Below are 19834 nucleotides of genomic sequence, written 5' to 3'. Positions count from 1 at the left end.
GGGTTAGTTGCCAATACCACCTTGTCCTTGAAGAAACGCAAGTATGGGGGATCAATCACCAGTGCTTGCAGCTCCGACAGTGTTCTTGCTGAAGTAGTAGTCACCAAAAAGGCCATTTCCCACGACAAAAATTTGAGGGGTGACGACGACATAGGCTCAAAAGGAGCCTTCATTAGTCCTGACAGCACCAGATTGAGACTCCAACTAGGAGGGAACATTTTGTCTGGAGGAAAGGTCCGGAATAACCCTCTCAGGAAATGCTTGACCAGTCGATCACCGAACAACGGAGTCAAGTGGCTTTTTCGAGTAAATCTTGAAATGGCTGCCAAGTGAACCTTTATGGAGGAGAAAGACAACCCTTTTTTCGCTTAGTGTAGCAAATACGGTAGGACTTGTTCTGACGCGATGTTGAACGGGTCCAACCCCGGTTGATCCCTATACAAAATCTCTTCCAGTTATATGCATATGAAGTATTGGTGGACAGAGCCCTCGCTGCCTCTAAAATTCAGCAACAATCTGAAGAAATTTTCAGGGCCCCAGACTCGGAGAAGTCAAAAGTCAAACCGTCTGGCTGAGGGAGCCCGGGTCGTGATGCCAAATCGCTCCCTTATCTTGGAATAGAAGGTCCGGTGTCTTTTGGAACCTCACTGGCTCTGCCACCGATAGCTGGAGCAGGTCCCAAAACCACGACTGTCTCGCCCAGCAGAAGCGTTGCTAGGGGGGGCTAAGGGGGCTATAGCCCCTGGTCTTTTGGTTGTAGCTCCGGATAGAATCTCAGGAGCTACAACCAAAAGGCTAGCTAGCCCCCAGTCCCGACAGTTCCGACATTAGTGTAGCCCCGGGTCTTTTCCAGACCTAGCAACACCCCTGTCGCCCAGTGAGGAGCAATTAGAATCACACGGGATGGATATTTATGACCGACTGGCGGGTCCGTCGAATGAGCGGAAACGGAGGGTAGGCATACGCGAACCTGCCAGTCCAACGGAAGGAGAACGCATCCCCCAGCGAGTCGGGCTGTGGCTGTCTGCTGGCGAATTGCCTGCACTTCTTGTTCTGTCGGGTTGCGAAAAGATCCAGAGAAGAATGACCCCATTTCCTGAAGATGCTCGACAGTTGTTGATCATTCAACTCCCACTCGTGGAGTTGGTTCATCTCTCTGCTGTAGAGTCTCCTTATACATTGCTCACCCCTGGTAGATGGTACGCCACTATGCTTATTTCTTGTTCGAAGGCCCAATGCCATATTTCCTGAGCTCGAGAGCGTTCTGGAACGAGTGCCCCCTTGTTTCTTGAGGTAGAACATCGTGGTTGTATTGTCTGTTAATATTATCACCACCAATCACTGTATGCACAGTAAAAATTATTTCAGAGCCCAACACCCCGCTCTTAACTCTAGCACATTGATGTTGGAAGTGATTTCAATCCGGCACTTCACCTAAGTCAATGCCTAGCGTGTAATGCACAACGGAAATCCTTATTTATTTGTTTGTGTCTAAAAGTTATTTTATTCTGAACGATGTACCACTAATATCACGCCCCTCTCTTGGAACCCCCCGGTCACACTGGACCAGGAATCAGGCTGGTTTGGAAAAGTTTAAATATTTATGTAATTCACAATATAACCACACTATGTTTAATGGGTACAAAGCAATCTCTTTAATCACAAGGAGTAATAGTGAGCAAAACAATACAGCACAGAAATAATACTTTTGTCTGTGTTCAAATCAAATAGCAATGTGGTTACTATTTCCCCCTGCACACCCCTCGATCCCCCCAATAGGCAATGTAAAGAGATAGGAGGAGAGAGAGCAGGTATTCAGGAAAGCAGAATTCAAACAAAATGTAAATCCCAATTTCCCCATCAGCAAACACAAGAGAGAAACAGAATTGATTGGCAAAATGTCAAAATGGTTTTAAAGTGATCTGAGAATGGATTGGGTAAAAAACTAACTAAATATGGTTTAAATGACTGAAATTGTTCAAATTCTAATGGGAGCCGCTTTAGACAGTTGCAGACAAACACTAGCAATGATTTGATACTAATGAGCAATGTGAAAACTTAAAATTGAGGTCGGCTGCAATTGAACGGTGTTTTACACGTGTAATAAATTACCTAAAGCAAAATTTGCGGCAAACCTTTCCGTGCGCGGTAATCGCGATTGCGAGAGAACTATATGGTTCTGGTTTTGGTTCTATGGAAAGCTGAGAATGGTAGTTACACGCAGATGTTTACATTTCATTTCTAGCATAAAATATGAAGAAGTTATGGATGTTTTCTTGGAGGTCGTTTTTTTCAAATAGGAGCAAGAATGGGAAAGCAAGGATACACTTTTAAAAGACAAATGGAACTTCGTTTACACTAGGTTATGACAATAGAAAAAGAGAATGCACACATGAATCTCCATCAATCCTAGCCAGGGACCCTTCATGTGGTGGATAATCAATTTCTTTCTGGGATTCTATTTATTCACAACACAAATGATTTATGAATTTAGAATACAAATGAGAGACTTAACGCAAGAAAGTTCTGTCAATTCAAAATACTCCTAACAATATCTGGTTCTGAAGACAAAGTAGGATGGATTTAGATAGGGATAGACTACGGAAAAGTACATCTGCTAGCGACACAGTCCTATTCTATGGATACTCACTATATATGTTTGAACAGAACCGTCAGGAATTCTGGTCCGTCAAGATTTCTGGACGGGAATTCTGCTGGGCACACCGGACTTGGCAGCAAGGCGCTCTGGTCTGCACGGCACAGCACGACTGGACTGGGTCTGCAATGGCTCTCTGGTCACAGCACGGCACAACTGGATTGGGTCCATTGATTCTGGTAATAATTATTTTAGCAGGAAAGCAGTTATAGCACAGTCCGGCTGTTTCTTTGGTTCCCCTTAGGATTCTGGAGTGAATTCTGGTTTCTTGAATTTTAAGGCCTAGCGGAGAATGGTTCAGCTATAGAATGGGCCTTTCTGCTTGCCAAGTTTCTGGAGTCTAGAGCAAGGAAGATGTCAAGTTCTCTAACAGGGTGCTCTGCTAGCAATCGGTTAGTGGGTGAATCTGTGTGTTTATAAGTCCTCAGCTATCTCTATTTATGCTTATAATAAGGGGGTGGATATGCTGGCTTATCCTAAGCGCCCCCCCTAGGCAGGCTATTGGCTAGAGTCTCCTCTCTCCCTTGATTGGAGGAGAAAACAGGGTGTCACCATGATGATGTGGGTTTATGAGTCAGAGAATCCTCCACTTGGCCCCTTGAAAATATAATCTACTTTTAGTACAATACATATTTACAAATGTGCAACCTCTACCACATTAACATATATAGATCACATATTTTGTGGAGCAGATACTCTTCCAAGCCCCGTCGCTGTAGGATCTTGGGTCTGCTTTTGACAGCATTTTGCCTGGAACACATGGTGCAATTTCGGAGCAAATTTCCACAAATGTGCGCATTGCATATGGGCATAAGCATGTGAAGTGTCATGCTTTTGACATAAATACATTTGGTGAAAAATGATAATTTCCACTGTTACTTCCCAGAACATAGCAAAGAGTTCTGGCGACTCTTAAAATGTGCAGCCAAAAATTAGATTCACAAGTCTGGGGTTTACATATTTTTCACAATTTTACACAGTAAATTATCAGTCTTTTTAAAAACGCGCTTTTTTTCCTTGTGAATCAACAAATGGTTGTCTGTCCCCGCCTCCTTCCTCTTCTTGCAGCTCAGGAGCAATCTCCTCCCAGTTCCTTCGGGCAGAGGCCATTTACGATCCTTCCTAATCAGCATCTCCTTGGGTTGGAGGAAATCCATTGTCCCCTTCCCACAGCAGCCCACATTCTCCTCCCACCCCTTAATCCTCACATTGGTGCGAGTTGCTGGTGGAGATAGAGGCCTGGCCTTTTCGGGGAAGTTGTTATATTGGTTTTGCTTTGAGTCAGGTTTAAATTCAAATTTCATTCTGTTGCATGTTTTTCTTGGTTTAAAAAAAAATTGTAATTTCCAAACAAAGTGTTACAACACTTATTTCAGGTTCTAAAACATGGGATGTAAATAGTTACAACCTAGGTTACTCTTAATAACAGGTCACTTAGATTTCAGACATTAGATTTCAGCTGTACAAGTTTACAGTTTTAATTGCAGGCTTTTGAAAACAGTCATTCAGCGGCTGAGGGTACTGCGCCCAGATTTTGACAGATCCCCCAGGCAGGCTGTGGATTTTTTTTTTTTTTTTTTACAAATTCAGCTTTTTGGGATATTGCAATTTCACAATGATTTCTTGAATTCAGTAAATTGTGACACCCAGCAAGAATATTAGGTGTTTGTGGGTGTTTTGCACCGGCATTCTGCAGTTTCAGCAACCAAGAAAAGGGATTTAAATGAAAGATTTTGGATATCTTTCAGCAAGCACTGCTTTTCCCTCTGTGCTCCATTTTTACTTGTTGGGCAGTGCAGTGACATGCTTCAGGAGTGAGATCTCTGTTTCACCACTGAAAACATGCACTGTTGATTTGACAGCCATCTTTTTGTGCTTTGTAGAGCGCCATTTTCATAGGTTTTGGTCCGCACAAGGGTTTTGTGGCCATTTTGATATTTCTGGCACCATCAAGTCACAGGGATGTCGCAGTGCATAGCATTAGTGGGTTAATACATCCCACAATGTGAAGGGTCGACTCTTCTGGGGACCATTGGCCTTGAACCTGTAGGGATCCCAGATGGGCTCCCCACCCTGTCTGAGATGCATCCGTCACAACTGTCAATTGAAAATCCGGTTCCCGCAGAGGCAACCCTCTTGTCAGATTGTCTGAGTGTTGCCACCGCTGAAGCGCTTCTAGAAGCTTGCTGCTGATCCTCAACTTGTCGGACCACAATCCGCGACTTTGAGACCATCGGTCTGCCAGAAATTCCTGTATCGGTCTCATGAAGAGACGACAGTTGTTCACTAGCGGAATACATGACGCCATCGCTCCTAGCAGCGACATGTATTTTCTGACTGACACCCTGGTGCCAGTTTTTAAACTCCTTTGCTTTTTGTTTGAGTTTTTAAACTCTCTCCAAGGACGGCTTCACTAGTCCTGATTGAGTTTGGAACTCTGCGCCCAAAAATACCAAGCTCCTTGAGGAAGCCAGAAAGGATTTTTCAAAGTTGATGGCAAAGCCTAACCGCTGAAGCAGTTGTATGGTGGCCTCTAGGCTTGCTTGCGCCACTGCCAGCGACGAGCACCTTACTAGCCAGTCGTCCAGATAAGGGTAGACGCAATTACCTTTTCTTCGTAGCCATGCTGCCATGGGAGATGATTTCAGGCCGAATGGAAGCACTTTGAACTGGTAATGACTCTGACCCACCACGAACCTCAGGAATTTTCTGTGTCGTCGACGCATGGGTATGTGGAAATATGTGTCTTGTAGGTCTAATGACGCCAAAAAATCCACCGTCGGTATAGACCGGATGACCTCCTGAAGCGTAAGCATTTTGAACTTCAGGCGTTGCAGAGTCTTATTGAGAGCTCGAAGGTCCAGAATGGGTCGCCACTTGCCGTTGGGTTTTTTGACCATGAAGTAACGGGAGTAAACCCCTAGACCTCTCTCGGCCACCGGAACAAATTCTATAGCCCCTTTTTGCAGCATAAGCACAACCTCCTGCTGTAATATGTGAAGATTGGGTTGCGCCGAATACACAGTTGGAATGTGAGATGGCATGGTCTTGAACTGCAAAGAGTGGCCTAGTTTCACTGTGTCCAACACCCAACGGTCCGATGTTATTCTCTCCCACTCTTCGACGCGACGGGACACTCTGCCTCCCAGGACGTCCTGAAGATTGTCATTGCTGGGACTTTGCTTACTTTTGGTGGATGAAGACTGCCCTCTCCTCCTAGAAACCTGGAAATTTCGACTTCTTCGTGTCGCCTGGACAGCCCGCCTGTACCCTTGGGAGGAGTATGATGATCTGTTGAAACTCCAATCCCTGGATGTCGTGAACCGGGAATTCCCTGAGACTCCGCGGAAGGGGCGAAAAGGCCAAAAAGCTCGACCACTTTGTAAGGCTCCTAGCGACCTTGCTGTATCTGAATCTTCCTTCATGCCTTTAAGAGCTTCGTCCACCTTTTCCCCGAACAACTGCTCACCTTCACATGGCATATCAAGCACCTTATAGTGGAACTCCGGTCTAAAGTTTGTACATTTTAGCCAGGCTTGCCTTCTTAGCACCACTCCGTTATTTATTTGTTTGAATCCACAGAGATGTTGATAGAGTGGTTTGATGCCTCTTCCACCTCACGCACCAGTAACATGGCTGTTTTCCTGTGCTCTTCGGGCAGGTGTTCCAAAAGGGGGGCCAAGCGATGCCACATTTCACGGTCGTATCGTGCCATGATAGCTAATGAGCTAGCCGCTTTGACCGTCGTTTCTCCCACTGACAAGACTTTCTTACCAAAGGCATCCTGCCTTATAGCTTCACTGTCCGGAGGTGTTGTGCACTTGTGTTGAGATCTAGCTTTTCTGCCAGCCGCCGCCGACACTGCTGATTCCGGGGAGGGCTGAACGGTCAAACACTTTTTACATTTCTTTTCTAACCTGCCCTTGATTGCAGGCTCTGAAAATGGATGGTGCATGGTACGCAAGCTTTCCTGCCAAACATGGTCCAGAATGGTAACAGGGAAGACTGACTTTCTCCTCTTCCCCATATGGTCAAATAAGAAGCATTCCTTCTTCTCTTCCTTTGGGGTCAGACCAAATTCGATGCAGGCTTTTCCCATCATAGCATGAAAGGACCCGATGTCATCTGGCGATGACCGCTATGCCGGGCTTCTAGGAGCTTCCACTTTTGCCTCTGATTCCCACGTAGGGTCCCTCGAAGGGGACGATGAAACGTCAGAGAATGAGGCTCTAGGCCCTTGATCCGACTCAGAATCTTGCAATTCACCTTCCTCTGGGTGTGAGCGGGGAGGTTCCTCGCTAACTGGACGGGAGGTCGGCAAACCAGTCGTTGACGTTGACCTCGGAGCAGGACCTGGCGCGTCGTCGACAGGTATCACTGGTATCCCTGGAGGTGTACCCATGGGGGGTAATCTTGCATCTAACTGCCTTAAGAGAGATTGCAGCGTAGACAACACTTGTAAAGACAACAGCGACTGCGGATTTAGCATAGACGATGTAGAGGGGGTGTTTTTGCCACCGCCCTGTAAGCCAAGATCAGCTGGACAAACAAACAATCTGTTCACGGCCTTCCACCATCGACGATACTGAGAAAGCCGATTCCTGCTGTAATAGGGTATCCAGCAGAACTGTATCATACACTGCCGATTGCCAAACCTCTGGAGGATCCACCGTCGACGATGGAAATTTTGGAGCCACTTCAATCGTCACCGCCGGGGTCGACTAGGCCACTGCAGGCATTGACTGCGCAGGCGGTAGTGAAGCAGTCGACGACGGGACTCCCGTGGACAGCGGTGGTAGTTGTGACGCAGGCTCTTTAGGCGATCCCGCCTTTTTGGAGTCTCTAGACCGGTGCTTCGTCGAGTCTCTAGTCGAGGAAGACCTATGATGGTCCCCTGAGGAGCTCTTTAAAGGGTCTTTCTTGTCCTTTTTTGACAAAGAGGAAGATTTTCCTTGTTGATGGTCCTGGTCCATATGACCATGCTTTGATGATGATGAAGAGGTGTCTTTCGCCGGATGTTTCCCCGAGGAACGACTCTTTTCCGTAGGACGTGGCTTCTTTGCCAGAGGCTCCGCTGATACAAAGCAGCGAGGAACTACAGGAGGGACTTGGGCCTGTTCGATGCAAGACTGTGCGCTGACCCTACCTCAGATGAAGGGTAGGCCCCTTCGTTCAGCTACGTTACTAGATGCCGATTACGATCCCTCAGCGTCTTTTGTGAGAACCCCTTGCAAATTTCACAGCTGTCCACAGAGTGATGGGGTGAAGACAATAAAGGCAATCCATGTGCCCATCTCCTTCGTAGACTTTCTTCATTCCACACGTGGCACACGCGCGGAACAGCGCCTTCCCAGACATTGGGAAAGAAAAAATGCAACCTTGCAAAGAGTAGAAACACGATGTGATCCCGACTACTTTGGAGACGGTTGAAATCTGAAGGGAGCCATGGGGGCAGGGCTATTTATACCATACGTCCTATTGGGTCATGCGTAAGCGGCCCAAAAGGACATAGATAGGACACAAAAGTGTCGAGTTTTTTCCAATGATAAATGTTTTAATAAATATACCGAGGGTTCCCAGCCTGACGACGGGGAATATTCTAAGCATGTGAATCCATGAAAGATCCAATGCTGGAGAAATTTAAGTACATTTGCACCTTCTTAAATGTGTACAAAACATGCAAAATAAACCTGTAACTTTTTAAGTTCTCCATATGTGCATGATTATTATGCCAATTCCACATTTTTAGGCGCTTATGTAGATGATATTTCATGTATTCATAATCTTCTCCCCATGGTGGAGTGCAGAATATAGTTTCAAATAACGCATTCATATCAGATGCTAATTTAGATTGCCCAGCGTCTACCATGTCCTCCTTTATACACAACAACAATGGATTAGAAGGGGTATTCCTGATTTTAATATATAGTTCTGCTCTTTTTTTCAAAATAATTGACCTCAGTGAGAAAATCCCTAGCTCCAGCCTGAGGATGGCCATCGGTATACACTGGGGGAGACCCAAAAGCCTCCTCCAGAATTTGCCCTCTATAATCTGAAGCCACCCAAGGTTCATATTTATCAGCACCCCCAGTGCATAAGTTATCATAGGCACCAGGCATGGACATATAGTTGGCGTTCCCCCCAGATGGAGTATCCCCTCTGGTTGCGTGAGAACTTAAATATCATGGCCCTAATTGTGCTGCCTTAACTTTGCGTACTTGTATGCATGAATCATAGTTGCCCTTGCTAGCGAATTCCACCCCAAGATATTTATAGGATTGGGTATACTGGATTTCAACTGTTCTTATGCACATACGTGGGCACGCAACCTTGCCAGAAGTATATAGAATGAGTTCTGTCTTGTTGTGATTAATTACTAACTCATTTAATTCTGCATACTACCAGAGACGCTCTGCCGATCTGAGTAAACCGCTGAAGGTATGATCAAAGATCACGAGGTCATCTGCACACGCAGTGACTCGTACCAATTTTGTCAGGGATATCTGAAACAAAGAGGTTATAAAGCAGGGGGGCAGTGACGCATCCCTGCTTAACCCCTCTATTTTGTTTAATTAGCCTGGACATAGTACCTCCGTTGTCTAATTTAAGTTGGATGGAGGTGTTGATATGGAGGAGCTTTAAATAATGGAGTAGACCTTCAGGACAGTCCAATGCTTTCAATCTATGCCAGAGCTTTTCTCTGTTCACTACATCGAAAGCCGCCTTGAAGTCAATGTATAGAGCATAGAGTGGTGAACTATTAGGTTGCATTGCTTTATTCCTCAACAGATCCATTACTAGTAAATTGTGGGACGTAGAGTACCCAGTCCTGTGCCACTCTGGAAGCGGTCAAGGACCCCGACTTTGTCTGCCCATACTTGAAATTCTTTTAACAGCAAAGAGGCAAACATCTTGCCCATGCAGTCCAGCATAGACAATAAGCGATAGCTTCCGGGGTCGGTTTTATTACCTTTTTTAAAGACTGGTACTAAGATAGCGGTCTGCCATGTCTCTGGGATTCTTTCAGTAGACTGGTCCAAAATTGGGGGTTGTTTTTCATGACCGCATTAGATAATCCATTGGGTCCCGGGGCCCTAGATGATTTTAGTTTACTAATTTTATCAAGGAGGTCTTCCATAGTAACTGCGAATGGGTGGGGTGACTTGTTTGATGCTGTTATCAGTCATCCGACTGAGAGTTTCTGTACCGTTACGTCTTAAGAAATGCAACCCACTCTTGGGCACCAATGGGGTTAATCATAGGCGTCCTCCTACTTCCTCTTGCCTTCCCCCAGCAGTGCCCATATATTGCGAGTATTTCCAGAACAGAGTATTTTAACCGTGTGTTGCCACAGTTCTAATTTCTTTGATCTTTTCCGCAGTTTTAACCATCGTCGGTATTTGTTTTTTATTTTCCTTATGTTGTTAAGAATTAAGATCAATGACTGACCAGTTGCTCTGATTTTGCAAATATCCCCTCTGAGCTTGCGTTTAGCATCTCTGATTTCCTTATCATAGGGTGCCTCATTGACAGATTTTTTTAGACACAAGGGGTACTCTTTAGGTGGCGTGTTTACCAGTGAAGGTGCAGATCCACCTTTCAATTTCTTCTATTGGCATGCGATTAAAAAAGCGTGCATGATTTGTATCCCACTCTCCAATTGCTTTTATAGATTTTTGGATGTTATCGGATCATGTTATCTGAATGGCAGAGTGGTTTACAAAAATATTACCAGTATTGTCACATTTCAGGAGTGATTGATTATATTCATAATTAATGGTTCACGGTCACTCCATATGTTATCGAATATTTTCATATCACTCACAATGGATGCCACATCACCACTGGCAAATATATAATCAAGGTACTCTGAGAGGTTCCACTCCTCCAAGTACTCTTGCCAGGCCTAGCACCAAGGGTGCGCCCATTGATGATTTCCAATTCCAAGCACTTTAAAAAGCTCGACCAGCAGTCTCCCTCCATTTGCTCGTTCTTGTGTTCCATAAGGTAATAGGGATAGAGGGTTAGTGGCAGTGCCACTTCCCCCTTTTATGTGGCAATTAAAGTCACCAGCGATAATGATGAATTCATTTTTGGCGTCATATTTCCATTGGCCCAAGAGTTTGTGTAGTGCATCTTGAATGAGTTCTCTATGATTTGCCCCCAGAGGGTTATACAAATTAGCCAACAGCATTTTCTCCAAACTCTGTTTCACCATAATGTTGACTTCCACGACACAAATGTAATTTTCATACATTACAGTCTTTCTACTTGCTATTGAGTTTACAACCACTATCAACAACCCCCCCAAATGTCCGCCCACGTAGACCCTTTTTTGCAGGAGTGTGAAATAGAATATACCCATCCATAGTAATTGGTGATAGAAGCCAAGTATGTTTAACAATAAAGGATAGGGACCCATTGGTGGTTAACAGGTGTTTGAACCCACGAGTGTTCCATGTTAGTAGCGAGCAATCTCAGGGGTTGTGCAGTACCGCAGAATGAGTCCGCTAGCCATTTTAGAGTGTTTTGAATGTCACTCATTTGTAAATTTTTTCCAGTTGGGAAAGCCTATTTTCCACTCTTATTGTTATTCTGTGTTTAAATTCATGGGTAGTGACAAATCTTCTTCCGGATTAACATCCACCACTAGATCTACTTGCTTAAGACTTCGCTTATGGGTCCGGATCAGCTGTGGAGAGGCTAGTACTCTGCAATGCAGTGCCGTAACATTAGGGTTACAGGCCGTTAATGGTTCCACAAAAGTGAAGCCTTCAGATTGTATGATTGGGAGATGAGGTATGAGATGTAATTTTTTTAACAGTTCTGATCTTGTCAGCCATGTATCTCTTTTTTTATTCAAGTTCTTTATAATACAGATTTTACTCTCCGTATTCTTACAGTCCCTTAGTGATTCGGGAATCTGTCGCCGAGGGTGGACATTCTTGTATACATGGCTTTGATCTCCTACGGGGAGTAGAATATTTATTTTCTTCATTGGTGGTGGAATAAGTGGCACTTGAATCTTGATCATTACCGCTTGGGAGTGATATTTAATTTGGCTTTTCTGGGAGTATCCAGCTAGTCAGAGTCCCAGAACCTTTAGTTTGGCGTTTTTTTGGCTTTTCGTGATCTTTTCCGTGCTTTTTTTGATTTTGTAGGATGAGGTAGATTATCAGTGGCCGGTAATGGTGATGCTATTTCCACTGTTGCTTTCTTAGCTGCGGCTCGTTTAGCCAAACGTCGCTGTTTTTTAGAAAAGAATACAGCTGAATTTTCAATAGGGTCTGAATTTATTTCTTCATTTGGTGGTTGATCCTGGTCCTCTTGCTCGATCATTGGTGGTGTGATTACAGGTGCCTCAGTTTCCTGCATTATCCTTGGATCAGGGAGGCCAAGGTGGAGAACTGTGTTCTCCCGCAGAGCTTCAATAATATGTTTTAATGCAAACTGCATTGAAGGCATAGAGGCTTGTAATTCTGCTATTGTTGTCAAATTGTAACGGGAAGTCTCACTTGGTCTAGTCTCATCAAGTCATCCCGTATCCTCGATGTCAATTGATAGATTAGATGAGGCTGATAGCAGCCCAGTTTCAGGGATTGATGGCAAGCTGTTTACCGGATTCAGTGTCTGTTCTTCCGCCGTGCTTGCTGGCAAGCTATTTGTTGGATTCAATTCCTGTGCCTCCAATGTGATTGATGGTGAGCTGCTAGCTGTATTCAGCACCTGAGCTTCCACAATAATTACGTCCTTATTAACAGGCGTGTCCTCCCTAGTTGTTGATGCCATTGATCTTTGAATGGAAAAGCAAGAATCCAATAGGGAGTTATTCTCTATATCATCAAAATAAGTGGTGTCCAGCGCCTGACTGCCATTATCTTTGGCCAGTGAAATGTCTGTAAAGGCTACTTTATATTTTACTTCAGGAGTGATTTTCTGAAACAATGCCGGTATGGTGCCCTTTTCAGCCAGTGCGCCGGGTTTTGGGGTGATGCTTTCCTTATCCATTTTGCCCCTTCTTAAATTATACCATGTTTTCGTAGCTTTAGGGGGCATGTCCAATCGCAGGACAGTTCTAGGCACTCAGGAGACTAAAGGGGTGTAGGACGGTTGCAAATTATGATTAGCCAAAGCTGTTACTTTGTGGGTTTATACATTTTGATTACAATGCTCAGAACGCTGCAGGACCAAAGAGGAATCCCTCCGCAGTCTCCCGCTCGTTCTCAGTCAACTTTCCCAACCTTCTCACTTACCGCACGTAACTGCGCTGCAGTATTGGTTCTTCGTTCAAATGTCCTGTTGTGTGCCAAGGATAAAGTGTTCCAGCCCTCTCCTGAACACGAGTGACCATGAAGAACCACTTTTCCACAGTACTTCTCTGCACGCGCTCCGCACTGGAAATGAAGTTAAATGCTGTTTGCAAGGTCAACAGGGTGCAGGCTCCTCCTCTGTACAGTAGCCACAAGAAAAGATTGTTTCTCAACCACAAAGGACCACTTTTCCACACCACTTCTCTGCGCGCGCTCCGCGCTGAAAATAAAGTTAAATGCTGTTTGCAAGGTCAACAGGGTGCAGGCTCCTCCTCTGCACAGTAGCCACAAAAAAGACTTTCTCAACCACGAAAGACCACTTTTCCATGCCACTTCTCCGCAGTACAAAGACTTCCCTTCTGCCTTCGCATTGGGGGTTCAAAAGTGCTTACCCGTTTGAAAAAATTGTTAACCATTGTTTCCTTCCCTAACCTTTTCCTTTTTGCAAACAATTTCAGTATTGCAGTTAAAGAGTAATAAGTGATATATTAATGGCCACAGTGTCCTAGCTATTGAAGTCACCTGAGCGTGGAGGAAATTCTGTATGCTTACTTTACTGAACTAAATGAGTGTATTTTGAAGTGTATTTTTATTGTTGCCAATTGCTCCCTTCTAAAGGTGGCTTATTTTAAAACTGTTAAATTAATAAATAATTATTTTATCAACAAACCTTGAGTATAAGTATTATTTGAATACTTGTCCCTGTGAAACTCTATGTTACAACCATACAGCTCACATTGACCCCTCATCAGATAAGCCTGGCAGCTCAGTCACTCTAGCAACTTGTGTAGTACAGACTTATACCAAAGGTTGGGTTACCTATTGCCAAGAGGATAAGGCTGGTGTAGTCTCCCACAGGGTTACTACATACAATCTTGCCTAACAGGAGCTTTCCCCCATGGGTCTAAAGAAATCAGCCTTACATAAATCCATAGAAGGCTTTGAAACCACCCTTGTGGGTGTTGACGACATCAACGTCATTGGGGGTGTCAAGGGCTTCAAGGGCAACACTGGCTTAGATGGACCAGGTGCCCGTATCCTTTAGAAGAGTCGAGGAGGAAGACTTTGGCTTCAATTTGTGCAAAGACAAAGGCCTGCAAGTAGTGGTCTCAGAAGACGCCCTGCCTGTCTTACCAGATGCAGTGGGGTGTAAATCCTTCTTGGGCTCTTTCGAAGGGGCGATTGGAGCCACCTTCCGGAACACATCCAGCATCTGGAGACATAATTTCTCCCAGTCAGCTGAAGATAACCGACTTGCTGGGAAAGCATACCCTTCTGTAAGTAGAGGAGCCTGACGAAGACGACCGCAAACAATGGAGTTGTTTTCTTTGTCTTTTTGTGCGATGAGGACGAATGACGAGATCTGGATCTCGACCGTTTTAAATGTTTAGAGTACTTTTTCGCAGGAGAAACCTCCCTGGATTCCTCCCACAACCTGCATTTGAAAGGAGTAGTTGAAGGAGATTTAGAAAGGGGCATGCCTGCAGTGAGTTTCCTGTTCCTTGCACTTAAGGCCTTGCCGGTCATTAACTGACAGAAACCGCAATCATAGACCCTATGGTCCACACCCAAGCACCAAAGCAGATCTGATGTGGGTCCATAATGGACATTCCAGCACCACAGTCAGAGCCCCGTTTGAAACTGGTCTTCAGTGTAGCCATTATCGAAAAACTTTGAAACTCTGAAATACGCAGTGGGAAAATCACTGAGGCGATGAACTGTCCGAAGCGTGCTGGGCATGCGGGAAAACCAAACTGAGGCAATGGCGCTGCGCAAGCTTCTTAACCAAGTGTTGAAGTCACGGCCTGGGACAGGACGGAGGCCGTCGAGGGTCACGACTCGACGACACACAGTGACAGATATTATGAAAAACGTTCCCGAAGCTGCAAGCAGACTTACGAATATATCAAAGATGAGGAATGTGTGGGAGGACACAATCCATTCGCAAAGCATCATTCAAAACCTTAATTCACATGCAAAAGGATAGGTGGGAATGAACGCCTACGGGGCAGAGGATTACAACTAAACGACGAGAGATACCTATACTGAAGTTGTCAGGATGGCTCTACTCAAACTGGTTTCAGGATGCCACGATCTAATACAGACACAGAGGGATATCGTATCCAATATACACCACATGCGTGAGTGTCCTGTCAGAGCCAGTCATGGAGTTGTAGCAATTCTGTGGTGGCTGCCTAAAGATTCCCAAAAACAATCTGGGCCTAGTCCTACTTCAAAAAAGACTGTGTAAGAAAGGTATCCACTAGAAACTGATTTTAAAATAATGCACAAGATGAAAATGTAATAAAAACATTTGAAATAAAAAGGGTACACAATTTGGATAGCACCATTAATAAAGACAAAACAAACTAATCAAAAAAATTATTTTGGTTAAGTTTTTCCACAATTACCGCATTCCACAAGGGCAGGATTGTTTAATACAAGATAGACTATGCATATACATCACCTAGATTCGAAGCAGAACCCTGTCCCAGGATCATGGAGAAGTGTACTTTGTGGATTTTGATTTGCAGGCAAATTCTCGTCTTCATCCTAGACAAAAGAATACGTTATTAGGAAAATGTGCCAATCAAATTATTGTTTTCACAGTCCTCCTGTGCATATACTATAAATTAACCTTCTCCAAGACCAATTCTTTATAGGAGCGTTCACCAAGTCCAAACCTTCAATTATACAATCAAAAATATTAATACATTTTCAACACAGATTGAGAAAAATATTGCATTCATCGTAAATGTCAGTTCATAATTACTGTTAGGCAAGATTGTATGCAGTACCCTGTGGGAGACTGCACCAGCCTTGTCCTCTTGGCAGTAGTTAACCCAACCTTTGCTACAAGCATGTACTACACAAGTTGGTAGAGTGACTGGGCAGCCAAGCTTATCTCAAGAGGGGTCAATGTGAGCTGTAGGGTTGTCGCACAAAGATTCATAGTGACAAGGATTCAAATAAACACTTAAGGTTTCTTGATATAACAATTATGTATTAACAGTCAGTTGAATAAGCCTTCATTAGAAGGGAGCAAAACATGTAACATAATAATATACTTCAACATTACACACACTCTGTTTCAATAGATCAGTAGATACCCATTTGGGATGGCACACAGATACCCCCTACACCCTGACGTGACTTAAATAACTAGGACACTATGGACATTGATATATCACTGGTACATGCAGAGCAATACTGAGGTTAGTGTCAAAAGGAAAAGATGAGGGAATAAAACAATGGTTAACAAATATTCTTAAGCAGGTAAGTACTTTTCTGAACCCTCCAAACCTAAGTAAATTAACCCTTTCCTCGGGGGGAAAGGTAAAGCACAAAGTTAGAGGTAAGAAGAGTCTTTCAGGGAGCCAGGACAGCCAATGTTAATTCAACAAAAGTCTAGGTGAGCTGAAGCACTTCGGGCAGGTAGGTAAAAAGTCTTGCACAATGTTTTAGAAGTCTTTCACAAAAATGAAATCACTGTAGGGCCACACGCTGGGAGGCTGAGGAGCAAAGCTGCAAGCAACTCTGCAAGAGCAACCAAGACAAGTCTCAACTGAGTGCTAGCAAGGCTACCCAACAAGAGATAAGTCCCCTTAGTTTTACAGTACCTTTGGTCTGAGGAAATTGGTTCCGGCTGGCTTCGGTTTGTGTGTAGGTCTGCAGATCCTGTTGTTCCTGAGCCTCAGTCATGGGGACAAGAGGGAGGACATCTGGGGACTCCTGAACTACGAATTGAAGGTCGGCAGCAGCTATGGGCAAACTTCAGATCAGCAGCACTTTGCGGTTTCAGCTCCTTGTGGCTCTTGCAAATAGTACCACTGCGGTTCTCGGATACCTTCATGGACTTTCCTCGCATCTGGGGTCCAGCACTCTGTTGAGGTGGCTCAGGCTTGGTCAGTCCTGCTTTGTGGGAGTCCGGAGGATCTTCCTGTAGCTCGGGTCCGACTTAAAAATGAGACACTAGATTCTGGTGTTCTTCTCCCTGGCAATCGGTTGCTGCAGCAGCAATGGAGTACAGCCAGCTCCGAGAGGATGTCCAGACGGGTTTGCTTTGGGGTCAATTGGTCCCACCAACCCAAGGGGAGAAGTAGTATGTTGCAGGGCTTCTCTAATCGAGGTGAATTCGGAGCTTCAGTGATGCAGCAGGGCTTCACTGGGCAAACCGATGGTCCAGGAGTTGCAGCAAGCTTCTCTTCCAAGTTTTTCTTTGGATTCCTTCATCCATTGGTCAACTCTGACTTGCAAGCCAAAAGCCTCACCTTTTATGCAGGTTTCTCCCATTCATTTACAGCCTAGCTGTCACTCTCACAGCAGGGTGGCTGTCCTTCAAGGACAGCCAGCCAATCACCTTTGAGTGCATTCCCGTAACCAAGGGGATTAAGCACAGGGAGTTTCGGGCACATCCTTCGCTTCCTGCCCTGCCAGACACGCTGGAGCCAGAGGCGGGCATTACCAGTTAATCCCGCCAAAGACAAAATGAACAAAGGGACCAAACCTGGTTTGGCGGGCAGAGTAAATCTCACGAAGGACCTTTCAAACAAGAAATGGCGAAAAAATAAGACTGGGGCCATTTTGACCAAATGGGCACCTACGTGTGCTTTCAGCTGCAATTGCAGACGTGGCAGAAACACACAATGGTAGGAAAAAGTAAACCACTGCCACCAGCCATTAATTGTAGAAAGAGTAACATAAAAAATGTTACACGAGAAACTAGACTAAGGGGATACCAAGTAACCCCTCCAGCACCCTATTGTAAAATAGTGTGAACTGGGTCTAGAAAGTTACAAAATGTAAGTCAAGTCAATTTCACTTCACTGCTCTTGGAAACAGTAGTTTCACAAAACAGAAGGTATTTAAACCTTTGGGAAATCTAAGACTTCCCTGTGCCACTGCACTGAAGGTGCTGTGTGTCACAATGTAAAGATAATGCCTATGTAGTTTGTCAGACTCCAAAGTCAAAAAGAAACACAGAGTCCAAATCAAAGAAAAATACATGAGAGAGTGGAAAAAAAGGTCTAACTCTCTCCAGGTTAGAAATTAAAAGTCCTAAAGTCCAGCAAAAAGATCTGGGGGTCTCTAAGGTAGAAGGGAATTCACACATTTTCTGAGAATTCTCCCCAACACTTACAATCTTAAAACGATTCAGACTTCAACAAACAATTAGCAATAGAATGAGAATGCATTACTTACCGTAAAAGCATTTCTGATGGTTGTATCTGCTTAGATTCACATGCTGTGCATAGGTCCGACATCCAGTGGTCACTGCGGAGTATTGCATTTTGTTTTTCGTAGTCGAAAAGGGGACGTCGACCAGGCGTGTCTGAAACACTATCCCTATAGTGACGTGCGTTGTACCCACAATCCCTCACGCGTCGAGGTCCCTCTGTTTGTATTTTTTCTGCCCTGAGGGAGCCTTCTAGACGTGAGTGAGTACAGAAAGAGAGAGAGATATATAAAGGAAGTCTATGTTCCTTCCATCCGAGCGGGGAGGAAGGGTGGGCGCATGTGAATCTAAGCAGATACAACCATCAGAAATGCTTTTACGGTAAGTAATGCATTCTCTTCTGATGTTTGTTAATCTGCTTAGAATCACATGCTGTGCATAGACTAGCGAGCAGTACCCGGAGTTGGCGGTGGGTTATGAGAAGGAACAGTAGAGAAAAGGTGTCGTAATACTGCCTGTCCCACCTGGGAGTCAGATCTAGAGTGTGTATCTAGACAGTAGTGTTTTGTAAAGGTGTGCACAGAACTCCAGGTAGCTGCTTTGCAGATGGACTCAAGGGGAACATTTGCAATGAATGCTATGGATGCCCCCGTGCCTCGAGTAGAGTGTGCTCTTGGCTTAAAGGGTAGTTCTCTCTTAGCAAGAGTATAGCAGAGAGTGATGCATTGAACAATCCATCTAGAAATAGTGGATTTTGAAACCGCATCTCCTTCTCTTCCTGCTGCCACCGAGACGAAGAACTGATTAGTCTTCCTCAATGGTCTGGTTCTTTCCATGTAGAACATGACCGCCCTGCGTACATCAAGTGTGTGCAGAGTCCTTTCTCCCAAATTGGAAGGATTTTGAAAGAACGTTGGTAGTTCTATAGACTGGTTTACGTGGAATTTAGAAATAAATTTCGGAGCAAACCTAGGGTGAGTGCGTAGAACCACTTTATCTTTGTGAACTGTAACAAAGGGGTCTAGAACAGAAAGAGCCTGAAGTTCACTTACTCTCCTGATGGAGGTGATAGCTATTAAAAAAGCAGTCTTAAGAGTAAGATGTTTAAGGGATGCTTTGTGCATGGGTTCGAATGGAGAGCCCATGAGTCTGGTAAGTACCACATTAAGGTCCCATCCGGGAGCAGGGTCAGCTATCGGGGGGTGTATTCTTTTTACTCCCTCCATGAATGCCTTTATAACTGGGATCCTCCACCACGACACTTTGAGTTGGGAGGTGGTGTATGCAGAAAGTGCCGCTAGGTGGACTTTAATGGAGTTAAACACTAGGCCTGAATCCAAGAGATGGGTCAGGTATAGTACCACATGTGTGGGAGAGCAGTCAATAGGGTTGATGCTTTTACTCCTGCACCAGATGACAAATCTCTTCCACTTGCTAGAATAGCAGTGGCGAGTGTTCGGTTTTCTGGCTTCCCTGAGGATGTCCATGCATCTTTGCGGGAGTTGTAGATGTCCGAACTCTATGACCTCAGGAGCCAAGCTGCTAAATTCATGTTCTGGGGGCATGGGTGCAGAGTCCTGCCCTTGTTCTGAGATAGCATGTTGTACGGGCAGGGGAGTTTTACTGGGGGAGATAGAGACATCTCCATCAAGTGAGCGAACCATGGCTGTCGGGCCCACATTGGGGCCACCA

General features: G+C 44.8%; 1 protein-coding gene across 1 annotated transcript in view; it reads right to left on the bottom strand.

Annotated features, from left to right (window-relative positions):
• TAX1BP1 (Tax1 binding protein 1) overlaps positions 1–19834 on the bottom strand; it is a 1378509-nt gene that overhangs the window by 110737 nt on the left and 1247938 nt on the right. The window contains exon 17 of the mRNA XM_069648239.1: positions 15434–15519. Within this exon, the coding sequence (XP_069504340.1) occupies positions 15434–15519 (86 nt within the window). The remainder of the gene's footprint in view (positions 1–15433; positions 15520–19834) is intronic.

Source organism: Ambystoma mexicanum, chromosome 2q (assembly GCF_040938575.1).
Source record: "Ambystoma mexicanum isolate Mex_15411 chromosome 2q, UKY_AmexF1_1, whole genome shotgun sequence".
NCBI lineage: Eukaryota > Metazoa > Chordata > Amphibia > Caudata > Ambystomatidae > Ambystoma > Ambystoma mexicanum.
This window is presented reverse-complemented; position numbering and strand designations above follow the sequence as displayed.